General features: G+C 37.0%; 1 protein-coding gene across 1 annotated transcript; it reads right to left on the reverse strand.

The window, feature by feature from the left end:
* Positions 1 to 329: 329 nt before the first annotated feature.
* Positions 330 to 16,693, reverse strand: LOC136268046 (UTP--glucose-1-phosphate uridylyltransferase-like). The gene is made up of 14 exons (XM_066063280.1): positions 16,541 to 16,693; positions 16,354 to 16,437; positions 16,200 to 16,298; positions 3,861 to 4,037; positions 3,606 to 3,802; positions 3,417 to 3,550; positions 3,283 to 3,365; positions 1,644 to 1,712; positions 1,562 to 1,593; positions 1,409 to 1,505; positions 1,030 to 1,111; positions 723 to 889; positions 571 to 675; positions 330 to 522 (listed from the first exon to the last, which is right to left on the reverse strand). Exons 1-14 carry the CDS (start codon positions 16,562 to 16,564, stop codon positions 415 to 417), a joined length of 1,458 nt encoding a protein of 485 aa, XP_065919352.1. The 5' UTR covers positions 16,565 to 16,693; the 3' UTR covers positions 330 to 414.
* Between the last annotated feature and the right edge of the window lie 2,970 nt (positions 16,694 to 19,663).

The following is a 19,663-nucleotide window of genomic DNA, read 5'->3' on the forward strand; positions in this document are numbered from 1 at the left end:
CTTCTCCATAGGAAATATATTGTGAAAAATTTGATTGGCTGTAAATATTATGTCAAACATTTGAACAAGATTTCAAAACATTTTTAGCGGGTCAAGCAGTACTACAAATGAGCCAAATTTCAAGATCGTGTGTAGTTGCATCATGAGTTATTAAATGTTTTTGAGGATTCAGCTCAACGCGGACGTACTATAGTTCAGAATCCAGGAATTCATTGGAAATATAAATTGTTAGGTAATTTCTCTAAAGTAGGTAGACAACACTTTGGCAGTAAAAAACGAGTCCAGTAGTCCAGTCCAGTTGATTATAATACACCCCTTTTGGCTTGGCATTTTATATGACATGTGCATAACTAGATATAATATATATTACAGTGCAGAATTTGAAGGCTAGTCTATTGTACAATATATATAATGTCAGTGATCCAAAATACGCAAATTTCCAGAAACAATTTTATTTTCTAGCACAGCTCCAGAAGGAATGTCAATCCTTTCCCCATGATTAGCGATAATGATGACTGTCCCCTAGTGTGGATCACTACAGTAATACTACACACAACAGTACACAATTACCTTCAGTGTAACATTTGTACCAAATGTAACATCCCCTGATACTGTTAGGTGATCTAATTCCAACATGTTTGGAATATTTTGAAATCTTGAAAGGAAATCTTTCACCTGGTAAAACCACAATGTGCTTGGAGCACTAATTAGTATTCTATTACCTTTTTGAAGTTCTTTTCTCCCAGTTTGACCAGTGGAACTGACATAAAGCCACGGTTGGGATTCATCACCAACGACCCATTGGTGACTGTATAGAGATCAGACATCACCAGTACCAAGTCTGAGGTGGTCTTTACGGGAAGAAATCTTGAACGAGGTACCCTGATTCCTAAAATAAGAACACACAGGTAGTGATTATACAAGTGTTTGCTGTGTATGTGGGTATGCATGTGCACGCTCAATGTCATGTATACATCTTATATCACTTGTTTGTAGTGTGAACAAAAATACACTTGCTAATATCCATACCAATTGCTCTATCAAAGTTCTTCATTGCAGCACCAGCTGCTGTTTCCAACTGAATAATCATACCTGATCCTCCTGGAGCAGCCTACAGTAACAAAGGTGTCACTTTGGCACTAAACATCTACTCTACGAATAATGTATATATACAATACTTTTAAACGATGTGACTGCATGTGCCTACCCACTAAATGAGTGTATGCCATATTTTACCAGTTAAAACTGCAGCTCAAACAATAACTGCATTGTAATCAGTATTGTCATAAATCCACCTAACACAAAAAGCCATGGCTTGTATTTGAATATGCTGATGCAAGTGCTGCTTGATGTGATGTATATTGGGGAGGGAACCAACACAACCATTATTCTACACATATCTTAGTACCTTCTGATTAACTATCACTTCCATATGTATCTTATCTTTTGATAACAATCTATCGATGGCTTTAAGATTGACCCAAAGATTGTTAGTATTGAAGATCCTACACAATTGACAGTAACATACACTCATGATATTCTAACATGTGTCATCACTCACTTGAACTTTGATACAGACTTGAACTCATCAACCTGTATGTGTGATCACCGTATGTACACATTACTACCAACTAACACTATACCTTATCCTTGGGTACTTGAGCCAGTTCCAGTAGTCTTATCTTACCATCGTAGTTGACCAGTGTACCACCCTGAGGTGGAACACAAGAGGCAGATGTATACAGATTTTATTAAATTTGTACACACAATCTGGTTTGTATTTATTGGTGCAGCTGAATTGTCCATTGTTTAGAGTGAATAAATAATACATTCTGGCAACTATTCAAACAAGTTTGTATTTCATCATAACCAGTAGTCTCAGTTATGGGATATTCATAACCACCATCCCATATTTGGTTAAACTGATATGCACACACTTTAAGAATAATCTGCTGCTGATGCAGATTGTCAATGTTGTTGATAATAAGCACATGCTGACCAGCTAGCCCATTAACAAGTAAGTGTTATACGGTATGTAAACAATGTTCTAGAACAATCTCAAGAGATTCACACATCTCTACACTTAGCCTTTTCTGTTATAAAAAAGCAACAGTTTTTTTCCAAATAGAACAGTCACCAGTTTCTCTTTACACAAGTACACAGAAAAATTTGGAATTTTCAACTAGAGTAGGGACCATAGCACATCGATAAAAAGTACTGAAACAAGCTGGAGTAGTGCATGATATTAAATCAGTGTAAAACAATAAGAAGTGTTGTATCCCTACTGTGCTCAAGATACCACAAGAAGAGCACAGTAGGGATATAACACTTCTTATTGTTTTACTGTGATTTAATATTGTGCACTACTCCAGCTTGTTTCAGTACTTTTTATTGATGTGCTATGGTAGTTGAAAATTCCAAAATTTTTCTGCGTACTTGTTTGTTAACTTTTTTTGAAACTATTATTATGACTGGTAAACCCATGCATACCGTATCTGAAATTGCACCGCGCACCCCAGCTATATCAATTATCGTCTGAAAAGTGAAGTATCCATTATGCTTCATTGTCAGCTATGTTCAACCACAGCATTTTGAATCAAGAACTGTTCGAAAAGCACCTCTGCTATCAAAAAAGCCACTATTAAAAATACAGAAGATTTCCATTATGAAGGGAAGCCATCACGTTCTATTGCCAAATCGACACTTTTTGCTGTCAGCAAAGATGAATGGGACACAAAGGAGGACACTGGTAAGTCCATGAAGAACGCATTGTATGTACTGCGGTATGCCAAAAGGCACCTGTCGAGCGGAAGCAACGTCGAACAGTGAAAAAATCAAGCCCGTAGCCTCAGCCGTTATCGAGTTACACTTGTCTGAAGGCAACAAGCAGTCAGTCAGTCAGCCTGTAGAAAATTCCGTTAAATAAAATATTTTTAAAATTCCATAACAACTTGTTGAAAGTGTTTCGGGTCGATCTGAAAGCTTGTTTGGGCTTAGTTTACCTAACCAATACTGCCTCATGGTCGTCAGGTAAAATTGAGGCTGTTTTTTGGGTGATGTTGTTTCGTAGGCCACGCCTACTCCTTTGTGGTCCCTACCATACACTATTATCGTAGTGTATGATATATGTACTTGACCATTATAACTATAGGGCAAACTTTTCTGTCTTTACAAACAATGTTTCTGATGTTAACCCTCATCCTAAATTTGGAAATAAATTTACCTAATACGATATTTATTTTGCACTTGAAATGTAAGGATAATAATCCAATAGCTACATACCTTGACATCTGATCTAGTTTTGTCAGTCACCTCCATAATAAACTCCGGAGGGTGCTTTTGGTTAACCAAAAAATTTAAAATTTCTGAAATCAGTAAAATTGTTAACAAATTTTGATGATAAAAGTGAGACAAACCTAAATCAACAGTGGCACCGAGATTATCAACGTTGGAGATAAAGATGTACTCCTTTCCTTGAGAAATAAACTTCTCCAACAGCCCAGATCTTAACAGTGATCTATAGATATCTCCATGACCAGGTGGATACCAGCTAAATTACAAATAAAACAATAAAACACTCCACAACTGAAACAACATGTACTTGCCTGCTGTGTGGACTGTCTACAGTTTTGGGTAAAGGACGCAGTGACTCTTTGGATATTCTTGGAAACTTGCTCTGCTCAAACATGTGCAATGACACACGGTGCTCGTAACGATGTTTAATTTTCTCCGTGTCCATGTGAGTGTTGAAGGAATTCATCAAAACCAACGGAACATCACTTTCATATTCTTCATTTAAATACTAAATACAAGAATACCATTGGTATGTATGTATATAATGTAAAGAAACTCATACAAACCTCTATTTGTTGAACAGTAAGATCTAGGAAAGTTTTGTCATCTCGGACATATATAAGACTCTTTGGTCCCTCACAACCCATGCTGGTCCCCAGACCTCCATTGAGTTTAAGAACAACAAGTTTGTCAAGAAGTCCTTTGTTGGTTTCAACAGGAGCAATTGACGAGTGATCAACCACCTAGAGAGAACAATCATACCTAGTAAATAGTTTGTATTAAACCAACATACTACAAATAAAAACCAACATACTACAAGCATGTGTTACATTCATGTGCCACTCAATACTTTACACAACATGTGATGTACGTATCCAACTTCATGCTTTGTCCTGATATCACCAGCTAGTCAATTTCACTGTGTACAAACAGGAATAGGGAAAACGTGAGTTCTTTCTAAGAAGTGTCCTTACAAGCAATGACACAGTTATAAGTGAATACATTGTTATGAATGTTTTAATAAACTATCAGAAGTAGGGAATCTTGTAAGAATTTCAAGAGAATTGTAACACATAATCCCAAAAAAAAAATCCATGTAATTATAATAAAACTTGGTACGGAAGGAATGAATTGGAAGTTCCTGTGTCAATGAATTATTGCTGCAATCCCCCACTACCACTTAGCCATAATCTTCACTACTTCTATACAGCTACCATACAAGTTACAGCAGGAGAAGGGGGGAGGAAGAATTTGGTAAAACACCTTTTTAAGAAGCCTTAGGTATAACAAAATTTTGTAAATTTCTATCATACCTGGCCACATCTCTTGTGAAGGTCCATTCAAAGTAGTAGTAAACCTTCTTTCTTTAGGTAATAATGGCTGGGCTAGCATAACTAAAATTTGGCTGACTGGTTCCTATGTGCAACTTACATTTTTAGATTTAAATGGAGATATTTTGGCAACTCTTTTACTCAATTTGCCACCAGTTTCCCTCTGTATATTATGTTTTGACCACTACACAAACTAACACGACTATTTTCATACTTTGGTAATTACTAATTCCATGTTTCAACACTAAAGCCATTTAAGTACAATCATACATTGCATGCATGCATTGTGACACAAAATAGCACGTCTTGGTCCCAGCAACCACAACATAGTGGTAAAACATTGAGATTTGGGGCTTGCTTTGGGGCTTGTACAGTAAATACAAAAGACATACCAAAACAGTCAAGCAGTGAAAATAAAAGCCATGAGCTTTTAGATATTGATGTGCTAATGACATGATAATAAGAAATTTCTTAGCTACCACCACATGTTTAATTCTAGCTTATTGATACAACAATTTACATAGTTAGGTTGTTTGATAGGGAAGGGTAATTATTCAGTTATTGTGATGATCTTGTTAGCAATAATCAACATGTCTAATTATCAATTAGTGATAATCGAAATTGGCAATCATTTTGTAATAATCATGATAATCAAAAAAGAATAATCATTCGTCTTAAAATTTTGTTGAATGTTTTAGCTTTTTGTTAACAGTGGTTAAGTGACAATAATCGTGATAATGGCTGGTGACAATAATTGTACAGCAGAAAAGTCGATATTGTCCATTAACTTCTAAGCATTGACCATTCCTCTTATAAGAGTCCCATCCCTGCATGTATTTTCAATTGCTATTCATGATCAAACTAACAGAGATGTATTATATAATAAACAAAAAAAAAATGTCAGCTTACACAGCTATTATACCGTATTATAGACCAGTTAATAGCCAATAACTGCTCCCACTACAATTATTGTCATAAGAGCCACAGCTTGTATCTGAATATACTGATGCAAGTGTTGATAAGACGTGTTTGAAGTAAAAACATTTTAAGCCAGAAAGTAGCGTTTTTGAGAGAAGTTATCCTAGCTGAAAGTTGTAGTAGCCGCAGCTATTAACAGGTCAAATAAGGTACATGTAAGTTATCATTGTATAACCCTTCATTTCTCAACCATCCACATTATCCTACTTTGTGATTTCTAACATTATGGCTTCTCCAATCAATCTTCAAAATTTCATACAAACACAGTAGAGCTAACGTAATAACATATATGGAACTTGTACAATTAGTAACACCATGTATAGCTATATCCTACTCACAATTTTGTAGGAATTAGGTGGACAAATAAAAGCTTCATAAACACTGGAAAGTGAAGTCAATGGAATGCATACATTAAGAGCTGATGTTAAGTGTAGGAATAAAATACCTAACAGGACACAGCTACTACAGGGTCTCAACAAAATTCGGTGAAAACAACCACAAGAATCTGCGTAGTCTGCACAATGTCTTTGTCTCTGTCAAGAATTATAGCATAGGAAATCAATTTTGTACAGCAACTACAGTGTATAAAACTACAGGCACTTCAATTCGCATTAGTTATGTTGGTCTACAGCATTGAGATTTGGCTTAAAATGAAATGGCAAATCCACAAAGGTATAGTTTTGCCTTGTATTCGTTTGTACGTACCAAGTATGAAGGTGTCTCAAATAGAGATGAGATGATACAGGATTTGAAAGTATCGATACATTGACCATGATACAATGATATATTGTGATACTACAAAGGAGTGCAGAAAGACAGACAGAATATCTTCTCCTTTCTAACTCTGTGGCAATACTAATTCAATAATTTAGTAGTAAACTGGCATTTGCATTTCAATATTTTATGCCAGCTAGGTACAGTATGTCGATACACTCAATAGAGGCGTGCAATTATCTAGATATATCGAGATATCGTAAGACTTATCGAGGCAAGGATAATCAGTTTATTTATCTAGATAATATAATAGTAAATTACTTGTATACCAAAGAATATCTGATTGTGTAGCCACCTCCAACTCTCCCACCATTTGGACACAGTGGTAAAACTAATACTTTCCACTTCTTCATACTTTTCAAATTGTAATTTGCTCACTTTATTGATTACATACTTCACAGTTTACTTATTATCTAGATATTTTAGATAATCGAGATAAGTTCAAAAGGAAACTAGTATTTTAAAAATTATCAATTTAAAAATTAAATGCAATAAAAAGTAGTGATGGTAGTCAGGGTTGAAATCTTTTAAAAAGGGCCTTTTTGTGTACTTTTGGATAAAGCATGAAATTTGGCAAAAAGTTCGTGTGTACGACAAAGATTATTTTTCGATAGGGAGCCAGCCATCTCAGATTTGACCTTTGGTGACCTTTACAGGCAATTTAATGTTCAAAAACTGTTGGTTTTGTCTCTATTTCATGTTTGTATGATCCAAAATCCACAAACTTGGTGTCAAATTGAAGCTTTTGCCCTAAAGAATAAGTTGGTTTTTACAGAAAGTCTATAGCTTATTCTGTTCTAAAGTTACTATGATTTTTGTGGTAAAATATGCCACTATTGTCTCCCAACCATGCACAATTTTGAAATATATACAGAAAGAAGGTTTATTTTTTCAACACTATATTTTTTATTAAGGCTTTACAGCACAAGTGCTTAAGGTCTGTAGGACACCAGCCTGTTGAAAGTTGTTATATAAAGTGTGTTTGAAAAGGTGGAGAAACTGACAAGAAAAAAAAATCCATGACTAGGCAGCCTTGAACCTGCAGTCATCTGATTAACACTCGACCGCTTACAGGAGTTTGCCAGGCAGTCAGGATGTTTTCTCCTTGTCAATTTCATGTATATGTATCCATAGGAACTCTAGAGTGTGACTTATTATCTCAAAGTAGACTATTTAGATTTTATATGAACTCGCAAATATATAGTATCACTAATATTTAGTATCTATCACTGAAGAATATTTGAAACCATCCTATACAATAGCAACTCAGTATATTAGTGCATATCATACCACTGAAGAGTTAACCCTCTCTATTATTAACTCTTGATCATACTATATAAGCATTGTTCTTATTATTAATGCTATTACTGTGAAACCTCTCTAATTCAACTCCTGTATCTAATCCAGGATATCTCTGCAATCTGACACTGTTCGCTGCACTAATGAAATAAGGCTTTGTCTGTTTGATACTGCACATCCCCATGATCACCAGGTTAGTAAGCACTGCTTAATGCTAGTTCCTTGTACTACCAACCACAACACACCAACATAATGCTTGATGTACTGTATATATAGCAATTAAGGATACACATAGAATGGGGCATTGTTACAGGGTGACAACTAAAATATATTGCATGCTTAAGTATAGCTACTGGCTATTTTATATTCCATAGCAATAGCACCATTTTAGCCAAGTGTTCTATCTTATGTAGACAAGTACGCAGTGTGTTTTACTGTACACTGAATGTACTTTCCATGTCTTGAAGTTAACTTTTATAGAGATGTGGTCTCTTAATACAGGTGGCCACTATAAGACAGGTTCCACCTTACAATTGTAAATGATATCACATATCTAACTGAACATAATTATGGAAATACAACCTGCACTATGTATAGGTACCATATTGCATGATGCGCATGGGCGGGAGCTACTCTTTCCTCTTATAAATGGCTATAACTTTGGAATGTTAAAAACTATGGACTATCTTTAAATGTTAGCGTACTCTTCAGAGCAAGAGCATTTATTTGACACCTAGTTTGTGAATTTGAACCATTTATAGGTGAAACAGATGAAAAACTGACCATTTTTAAAACATTAAATTGGGTGTAAAGGTCACCAAAGGTCAAATCTGAGGTGGCTCCCTATCAAAAAATAATCTTTATGATACATACAAACTATATGACAAGTTTCATGCTTTTATCCAAAAGTGCACAAAAAAGGTCTTAGCACCCTAACTATAGGGGTGTGCAGCTAGCTAGACCAATAAGGGATGAGGTCATCTTGTTGACAAAGTAAATAGCTAGATTGTTAAGAGGTGTGGTCTCTGTACTCTATCGCTATTAGTCCACATGATGGGTGTGGTCACGGATCCCAATCACAAAGTTGCAAATATCCAGCTAGTATACCTCTTATAGTAATGCCGGAACTGAAGTGCTTCTGAAATTCAGCTCTGAAATAATTCTGTGGTGTGACTGGCGTCTAAATATGCTGCTGAAAGAAAGTGTTGATACGGAAAACTAGTGACTCAATATGATTTTGATGCTTGAAGAAGACAACCAACCCGATTGAAGATAAAAGGAAAGACAAGGTGCAGAAAGAACACACTCATCGGAGCCCCAAAGGGCTGGTGAGTTTGTTATTGTGGCATAAAATGGTGGCCATGCACTGCTTTGTTTGGTCTCTAGGCTTGCAACCGTGGTCAGGCAGTGAAGCAGACAAGTTTTGGTGATTTAAAAAATTCTATATCTGGTTATCACCGGTAAGGTTTTTAATGCCGTACAGTGGAACCTCAGTTATCCGAACCCCTTGGGACCAGGGGTGGTCCATAAGTCTGAAAAGTCCGTATCTCTGAAACTGCGTATAAATAACTTAAAATAGCACAAAGAAATTTTTTTTTAATTATCAGTATTTTCAACTACCCTAATAGAACAGTCACTACTCTAATAGAGCAGTCATTTCAGTAGTTTAGTTAACCGAGAATCCAGATAAGTGGGGTCCGGATAACTGACATTTCACTGTATTTCATATTAGATGGACTAAATATTATTCAGTGGCATAGCCAAACCCAGGCAAGCCAGGGCATTGCCCTGGCATCAGACTACTTTGCCCCACCATCAGCCACCCAGAGCAATTAAAGACGTGGGCAGGATTAAAGTTAGCTACTCCATTATTGTACAAGAATAGCACAACTTACAAAAAACACTAACCATGTTATTTTCGCCAATGTTTTTTTTCTTTCTGACTAGTCGATGGACAGAGATGGGGTTATCCAAGGGATTTTCTCTACAAGTAACTAGATTGTGTACAAAAAATAGGACTGGCAATAAATAGAAGCAAAATCATGTATTTTAAAAAAATGCGCAGCAGTGACAAGGAGTGAAGAACAAGGATTGGTATTAACTATTCCAGTATAGTGGGGATGGTTAACTTGTGCAACTATTAATGTGGTCAAAACTTGGAACAAAGAATAAAGACGAGGTAGCCTGAGGCATTAACAACCGTCTAGCCACATAGATAGTACTTACTGTAGTGATAGTTCAAATGGTATGGAGTACTAGCTCAGTCAGCAATTTTTTTCTTTTTTTGTTTCTAGGCTGATAATTCTAGTGACACCATGCTTTGGCAGGGCATAATCATCACGTGATACAACACTACTGAAAAGCGCCTCGTGCTTTAATTCAGGTTTCTTCCTAGTCTGGTATTAAGACACATACGGAGATGTATGTATGGAATAAGAAGCTCAATAGCTAGCTAGTATTCACTTAAGAGTAAGACTACAGTACATTAGTCGTCAACCTCTTGCATACAGTAGTGTAGGTAGTGCGAATGTATAAACATTTTTAAAATGCTGTACTGATGTCCATATGAAGATGGGCATGTGTATGATGTGTATTGCATGGTTGAATGGCTTGTCCGCCCAGTGTCCGGGCATAGCAAAAAGTCTGGTTATGCCACTGATATTATTACACAAAGATGATTTATGTTGTGTAAGATGCCACTAGGATGATTTTTAAAGATGGCATTTTAGAAGGTGCATGTCACTTGTGGAGAGATCCCTACTTAAACAGTACTACCATACTATTTGATATCGAGATATATCTAAATTTGTCTGGAAAAGCCCAGTTCTTCATGATCCCTAATAGTGCTGTATTGATACAGCGTGTATCGCAATATATTGAGTCACTTGAGGTGTGCGATGACAAAATTATCACCCTAAAACCAGTGTCAATTTCCAGCTTGGCAGCATTGGTTAGGTACAGCCAAGCCCAAAAATGTCTTCAACCCGTTTCTATGGAATTTTCTATTTAACGGGAGTTTTATGCTGACTAACTAACCAACTAACTGATGCCTTCAGCCAAGCATAACTTGACAATGGATAAGACTACAGGCGTGATTTCTTCACTGTTCATCCCAAGATGTGCCTTTCCGCCAACTGCAGTACATACAACTTACACATCATGGACTTGCCTTGTGCTCCAGTTCTTTTCGCTGACAATGCAAGGTGTTGATTCACGATAGCGCAATGTGGCTTCTCTGTGGCTGTGTTGGCTATTATGCTTATTGCCTGTATTTTCCATAGCAACTGGATTGATTGCAGAGACGCTTCTCGTACTGTTTATCATTTTGTAACGGGGGGAGCATAGCTAAAAACAAAGCGTAATGGCCACCTCCCTTTCCATTATGCAATTGATTGTTGGGGAGCGCATTCAGATGCTAAATTACTTTTACCAAGAGTAAATAATGGAAGAGAGAGTATCCAACTGCCATATACTGCATCAAAAATGAGCACGTCAAGTAGAGAAGCCATCCTGTAGTGCTTTCAAAGGCAGTGTTGAATGAAGTAATAAACACCTTCTAGCTCAGACTGTTTGACTTCAAATCATGCCTGGACACTTCAAACAGTCTGAGCTAGCAGGTGTTTATTACTTCATTCAACACTGCCTTTGAAAGCACTACAGGATGGCTTCTCTACTTGACGTGCTCATTTTTGATGCAGTATATGGCAGTTGGATACTCTCTCTTCCATTATTTACTCTTGCTTTTACGGCATGCCTAGCACCAAGAGTAAATAATGGAAGAGAGAATATCCAACTGCCATATACTGCATCAAAAATGAGCACGTCAAGTAGAGAAGCTATCCTGCAGTGCTTTCAAAGGCAGTGTTGAATGAAGTAATAAACACCTTCTAGCTCAGTCTGTTTGACTTCAAATCATGCCTGGACACTTCAAACAGTCTGAGCTAGCAGGTGTTTATTACTTCATTCAACACTGCCTTTGAAAGCACTACAGGTTGGCTTCTCTACTTGAGTGCTCATTTTTGATGCAGTATATGGCAGTTGGATACTCTCTCTTCCATTATTTACTCTTGCTAGCACTACAAGGAAAAATTAGGACTTAGGGAATGGGATCAAAAGTGGTGAAACAAGGGAATACTGGAGGGTTTACTACCCCAGCAGATATACTAGTAGATATTTAATCCCTAATTCAGTCATGGATATAGACTGAAGTTTAGGGATGTCCACTAGTATATCTGCAGTAGTAATGTACCAATTAATCAGTAAATAATCGGAAATTGATTTATCAGCTAAATTTCAGCAATATTGGTATCAATCGGTAATTATTAGTAGATTATTCAGCCGATTAATTTCCGTGATGCTATTGTTTTCATAAAAATTAGACGAAAATTAAGTTTTAAAATTCTACAAAATACGTGTGAAGTTTTAGCAAACATAAACATCAGATTGGTTATTGGTATCAGCCATTATATGAATTTCAATATCTTATCGGTGCATCACTAATCTGCAGGTATAGGAAACCTTCCTTGTTTTTCCACTTTTAGCCATTCCCTTGTTTCACAACTTTTTTTTTCTTTGATCCCTTAAAATTCCCATCTACTTGTACAGTATATTAAAAATAATATCGATACCTGTATCACTCTCTTGTGTAATGTGCAATACAGAAATGTATCAATATACACGTGTCATCATTTTAAATGAAAAATGACAATCCTAAATAAAAGTTTATGTCACACAAACCTTATGGGCTACAGAAACAATAAGATACTCAAACTCACCATGAGCAGGAAAATACGATGGTATAAGGTTTAACTGATTTGAGACCTTTAGCAATAACTCAATTAAAACTTGAGTATTTTTTATAGCATGCATAATTTCACTAGGATAATTTTGTGATTGAGATCAAGACACATGGTACGGCCAAGAAAGCAGGTGCACCACACCGTGAGTATATTGACAGGAAGAAAGAAAACAGCTTTTTCACACATGCATAGCTCCATGGCCCTTTCTCCAAAGCACACCATTTATGCATTATAGCTGTCCACCAGGTAGGGTAGGCCACACAGCTAATTTGATTAAATTCACAACAGCCATTTGTGAGATAAGGGCATTCAATGTTTCATTTTAATTTCTTTGTTTTTTTTTCTTTTTATGCTGCACGGGGGGCTACAGGGGCTTTGATTTCTTTTGGCACACTTTGCAAAAATTGCTATAAAACACAAGCATGTAATTCGATTGCCTCAATCTTTAGCACAAATGAAGAGCGTGTAACAGTGGATTCACCTACAAAGTTTGCTATGAATCTGAGGAACATCCAAGGAGTTATGAGCGTTTATTCACGTAAAAAAAGATCAAAATTCTGTCACGGCTACAGGGTAAACCGAGTATAGGAATAACTTGAAAATTGGTGTGTAGATAGGCTGATCATCATAGCAGTGCGTTTTGATAGTTTGAATAGCAATAGAGTTACAGTGACAAAATTATAAAGCAAAAACCAAACAAGTGTAAAATCATGGGATTGAGATACTCTAATAGAACAGTCACCACAGGGTAAAAAAGGTGCACTCTATTAGATTATTACAATAATATTGTCAAATATTAAAGTAAATCATGCAATGCAACACATTTATAAGTCTGTCTTCAATAATCATTATTGTGTCTGTATATTAAAGAAGAAATGTGAGTAAAAAACAAACCTCAAAGTCAGCCAAAGGCTGGTTTTGGGGCTACAAAAAGAAGCAAAATCCACACAAAAACAGCCAAGCTGTGAAAAAATGGTGTGGCCTTAAAAAGCCTGGGTGAAAAAAGTTGCAAAATCAAAGGTGGCAGCCAAAAAATGGCTGCAATGATGTTGATGCTAATAAATTTTAACAATGCACATGGAAGCGTGGTAGACTCTTACAGTAAGTAAACTGGTTGTAGAGCTCCTGTTCCTGATACACACCATTTTTTCACAGCTTGGCTGTTTTGTGTGGATATATACAACATGAATAAAACCGATCAAAATTGGACATACTGACATCATAGTCAGCCTTGTGACTAATTCAAGGGGGAAAGCACAATAAATAAACTATAAAACAGTTGAGAAAATACTTCTGTGTACAATATCTTGTTCAAAGAATAGTAGCCTACAAGGCCTACTATGGTCGTTGAATACCCGTAGAGCCCAATGAGAAGATAGTTCAAAGTTTGTAAAGTAGCTATACCCAAATTTCAAAGGCTAAAAGAAACCAAAGTGAAATTTAGTACAAGTATTGTTTAATTCTCACGTGCTGGCTGCTTTTACCATTAAATGGATTCACTCACGTGGTACATATGGACAAACATAGCTTTAGGTATAGACAGTATTAGAGTCATTACTTTTAAAAGTAATACATTACTTACTACAGTACTCATTACTAGTGACTGACAAAAGTCGAGTGTTACAGATTACAAATATAAAAGTGACTAGTTATATGTTACTTTTGTAAGATGTCTAATTAATCTGTCAGACTGTTTTCTTCCAGCTGTACCTTGCTCCAAATAGTTACACATTAAATGTGTCCATGCAAGCCATGTTTAGTCTGTCAACGCTTCCAATCCTAGTCTCGTGACAATGCTTGAGTTTCCAATCAGAATTGAGGAGTTGCATAATCGTTTGAAAAACAATTCAAAAAAAATGACATAAAACTCAGAATAGGGTATTTACTAGATGCAATCTCTTCATTTATCGTATTAGTAGAGGATAGCACTTCATTTCTGGTGAAACATCAAGTCACGGTTCATAAGGTAAGATCGGAAAACACAACTTGACAACAAACATCTTGAACAACCTAGGTGAGTAACTTCTAAGTAATAGTTAGACTTCAGACCCTAAGTAATTTAGTAACCCAATGGCCATAGATGGCCCAGTGTCGATGGCCCTGTGTCGTGGCAGGGCTACTACAAGGCCTGAGAGTTACTAAATTACTTGGTCTACCAGTGCAGGTGTGCATTATAAACATGAAAAGGGTCTAAGTATCTTACAGCCTGTTTACACTACAGGTCGCTCTGGACGAGATCGCTTCAGTTTGAATAGTTAACCAACTCCACAGAATTGAGAGGTTGTCACCAACGCTGAAAACTTTATCATGCCTACTAACCTTATGATAACAGAGCACACATTATCAACAATCTCTACTTCGATGAAAATTATGATTGTGGGTTTAAGTTTTTTGGTGATTGGAGCGGGCTTGGCCTTCGTAGTATAAACAAGGCTAAAAAAAATCGTTCATTCGCACACGTACCTGTTTTTTCAGAGTCCTTTTGTTGTTCTTGAAGTTGTCCTTCCATATCGTACCCTAAATACTTCGCTGTTGTTTAATTTCATCATTACAGTCGCCATTTTAGCTGTAGTTCTCCATATCCTTATTCCGTTTATTAGAGCCCAAATCAAACTGCAGGTTCGCAACTGTTGATACTGGGTGAGTAGAGTGAACTAGATCAAACCAGACCTACATCCCTAGCAGGTCCATTTCAGAGTGGTTCGACACGGTTTGGTTCAATACGGTACGCGTTTACACTGACTTGGAAATCACTCTGATTCGAGATAGTTTGAACTAGATGGCTAGTGTAAATGGACTGTTAGACACCTCCAACATCCACCACAAAAGTCTCTAATAAATGGCTTTAAATATTCTGCTCTTTGCCTACTTCCAATACACTCATGCTATTGTGCAACTCCTCGATTCTGATTGGCCAACCAATATTTTGGCTGGATCGCACTTCTGGGGCCCAAGAAACTCGAGCATCGCCACCAAACCGTGTTTACGCATTAGCGCAAGTCTGGCTGGGCACGAGACATTCCAATCCATGCACAAAATGTAAAAAAGGTCAGGCAATTGATTTAATACTGCTCGCTTATTAGAATAGTGTGTACTTTCTATAATGGCTGTAGCAAGGATTGTAGGCTATGTGTATGTACTATCCTGTATGTTAGAAGGTGATTTGTTGAAATCAGGAGACAAAGTAATAATACTATTACAAGTAGTACTACGAGATTACACGTTATCTTCGTGAATGCGTGAGACAAGAGTGAGTTACAAGCCAAAGAATGCTAATGAAAATACAATGCTGTGGTGCATTTGTTGTGTTATTAGTTGCTTAGTAATATCGCCTCGCAGCTGGAAGAAACAGGGCCATTCAGCTCCAGCTGCTTATAGACTTATATCACAGAGTTAACCGAGTCCCCTTTATTCCCGTTCAATTGGCTATTAACATAAGTAGCTCACTCAGTGTAGCGATTTCAGTCTTTCTTCAATTGTGCACAATCACAAAAAGTTTCATTTTATCGCATGGGTTCCATTGGTTTTTGCCTCAAAAACATGGTGTCTAGTAACCATTACTATAACTTAAAATCACATATGTCAAGTTACATTCCCCAGTAAGTATCACCATATGTAAAATGTTGACAGATCATATAGGAGACATTATGAACACTGCATGGTAATTCACACATAATCATCACAAGTTTTCACATTTTCATTTTACAAATAAACACCCACTAACCACTTCAGCTGGCAATAGTCCAAGTTTGTCCCAACTAACTTCAGTTTGTTCACCCTCAATGTACCGTTTAAACAGCTCATAAAACTCACTCATCTGCCTCTAAACGGGGGGTGCATCACAATGATTTAGTGTTGTACGTTAATTGTGTACGTACTTTAACGGTATCGTCCGCACCTAGTGAAATAGATGCCAAGTCGTCTTGAACAAGCGCCTCGACATTCTCGCTGTCTGAAAAAGGCTGCAAGAAACAGTGACATATAACACAACAGTGATTATTAAATTAATCAGTGAATTAGAACACATGACCTTAGACGTAATTTAGCGTCTTCTATGTTTCTTACCGATTTTTCTCTTGTAACTGACATAACTTTTCTTACTCCTATCAATCCCTCTCTCTTTACAGATCGAGGTTAATGAGACCTTTAACCTGCACGTGGGGCAAGGCTAGAACACGTTTGATCACGTGAAGTCAGTACCCACTGCAAGTGCTTTACGTGCAGCTATCCTGAGGTCATACCATCTAGTGTGTTCAACTCGTGCTCCAAGAATGGGGTAGCCAGACCGCTACTTTTTCTTTGTGTGTGTGGCCAGCTAAGCACTATAAATCTTAATGACTGGATCAGTATATAGCTAGTATAGCTCTGAAGGGAATGTATGCATACTAGCTTCCTGTAGTTGTGCTGATGAGCTGAAAACAATGCCAGTACTGAATTTTAGTGGTACTAATCAATCACTTTATTTAATTATACATTCAAGCTATAAAAGACCCTGTGAAAGTTTAAGGTAGCTATTGATCATGAAAAACTCACATTTTCATAGGATATTCATCATGGAACAGGGGCGTAGCCAGGATTTTTTGAAGGGGGGTTCCAGCACCAGCATTGAGTTACTAGAAGCAGGGGTCTGGGGGCGCAGCCCCCAGCCGCTGAGAGACTTTCAATATTTTAATAAATCAAAACTCAGCAAATTGCTATATATTATGCAAAAAGTACACTAATTATGATGCATTAAGTGCCCCTGGGATGAAGGTAGTACTAGATAAAGTCACCTAGTGGAAACAGACAGCATAACACATAGAGACACATATAGTAATCTGTAAGTGATGGTTATATCTCACTGTGGTATAGGAGCCATGAATCCACTGATACAAATGACAATCAAAACAATATAACTATACAAATATGCATAGCATGAATTCATTTTGCATAACACAAGTGATAAATTACTTGAGTTCTATATCTTTAAACACTGCACACCAAAGCTATAGCAGTATAAGGTTATGCTAAGTTTTGCATTTAATGCTGGAATGTCTGAAAAACTTCATATGGACATGGATATTTACAGGCATGTTCTATTAGAGTATACCTGACTGCTCTATTAGAGTATATACGTGACTGCTCTATTAGAGTATATCGATCTTTTTAACAAGTTTTGAAGAGGGCTCATGTTATCTCTGTAAATCCTTCCCTGAGAGATGAATGTAAGTTTTATCAATTGTGGTGCTGTGCCATTACACTATATTGCTCACTCATTTTGTCCTGCCATACTAAATGGTGTGTTAGGATCCTGCTTGCAGAAGTCTAAACTTTACAGGGGGGGGGGGGTTCCTGAACCCCCCGGAACCCCCCCTCCCTACGCCCCTGTGGAAAGTAACTGATCAGTGACTCGAAAACCCAATGAAAATGCTTTGAAAATAGCTCGGAAAATAGTCAATGCCGGAAAAGCCAATAAAAGGTCAATGAAATCACTCGGCTTTTTCATTGAGTTTTCATCAGGTTGCATGATAAAAAATGTAATTTTTCACTACATTTTCTTCACCAATGATGAAAGCTACCCAAATGAAAACTTCCGCATTCATTCATTTGTGCCGGTAAGAAGCAGACAAGATAACTAAACTGCAGAGAATTAGTTGCAACATGAGACTTTGAAAAGGTGTGTTGGTGGTACCACTTTGCACAAGGGTGCCTTCCATGATAGCTGTATGTGGCTTGTTCATTCATCATGAGTGTCACTCTATCACAGGTGTCAGGTCCTACTTCAACACATTCAGTATTGTACAGCTGATATCCTGTCAGAGAAGTCTATCCTGACCACTCTACAGCACAGTAAGGATGAGGAACAGTTTGAGTTGATCGGTAGTGTTGGGACAGTTACTTGGTAAAAGTAACTAGTTACATATTACATATTACTTGCAACAGAACTATTTAATTACAGTACATATTACCCAAAAAATAAAGTATACTTTATTTTTTGGGTAATATGTAACATAATATTATGTAAAATTATCAGGGCCGCCCAGAGAAATTAAGGGGCCCAGGGCAAAGAGTTAAAGTGGGGCCCTTCACCCAAGTTGTAAGGTGAAGACCAAAAAAAAAAAAAAACAAGTTGATGTTGTGCTACTTCTAAAAACCAGGCGCCATGCAGCTAGCTAACTCATCTGGAATAACTATAGACAGTATATACTACTATGAATTAACCAACTATGTATTACTACTTTACCATATGGTAGTTTGGGTTGTGCAATAATATAATTAGCTATTTCTCGTAATTCATGAAATATTCGTAATTCATTCAATTACGTTGCTATGCACTGCTAAGGAAGCGTTATGATTATGATTATGATTATGATTTGATACTGGAAAGACAGCACTCAGTGCTGGTTACATCCAGGAGGGGGGGGGACCCTCAAAACAAAAAGGAGGTTAATTACAACAAATCTAGTCCAAAAATACAATTATTAAACTGTTCTAGTGACTCTGTATCGATGATGTGATTAGGGAGGTTATTCCATTGCTTGATAGTTCCTGGAAAGTAACTCTGTTGGTAAGCAAGTGTTCTAGTTGGAGGAATTATATATCTGTATTGGTGATGCAATCTAGTTGGATATGAAGTAGGCTTGAAATACTCAGGGAGCTGGATAGATGGCAAAGCGTGATGTAATACTCTATATAGTAAGTTCAAACGATCAATACATCTTCTGCTCTGTAGGCTCTTCCAATGCAGTTGATCCAACAGGTAAGTGACACTACTCATTGGATTGTAATCCGATGCTACCCATCTTGCAGCACGACGTTGTATCTTCTCTAAAGTATTAATTAAGTATAGCTGGTGAGGGTCCCAGACACAACTAGCATATTCCAGCAGAGGACGTATTGATGTTAAATAGGCTGTTATCTTAACTTCTTTGGAGCATTTACTTATATTACGTTTAAGAAAGTTGAGACTTTTAGTTGCTTTGCCGCAAAGATGATCGATGTGGTGGGACCAAGACATTGATTGGTGGAATATGACCCCTAGATATGGATGCTGACTCTTCAGTTCCAGAGCTTTATTGTCAATGCTGTAGGTGGTGAGCATGGGAGTTTTGCTTCTTGAACAACGTAGAAAAACACACTTTTCAACATTTAGTTTCATTTGCCAAGTTTTAGCCCAGTGGAAGCGTTTGTTAAATAAACCGCTTTTAC

The sequence above is a fragment of the Dysidea avara genome, chromosome 10 (genome assembly GCF_963678975.1).
Source record: "Dysidea avara chromosome 10, odDysAvar1.4, whole genome shotgun sequence".
NCBI classification, from domain to species: domain Eukaryota; kingdom Metazoa; phylum Porifera; class Demospongiae; order Dictyoceratida; family Dysideidae; genus Dysidea; species Dysidea avara.

Coding starts and splice junctions, on each gene's coding strand:
- LOC136268046 (XM_066063280.1), bottom strand. CDS start 16,564: ATGTCAGTTACAAGAGAAAAATCG. Junction 1,594..1,643: donor CTCAAGTACCCAAGGATAAG/GTATAGTGTTAG, acceptor TCACACATACAG/GTTGATGAGTTCAAGTCTGT. Junction 523..570: donor GTACAAATGTTACACTGAAG/GTAATTGTGTAC, acceptor GATCCACACTAG/GGGACAGTCATCATTATCGC.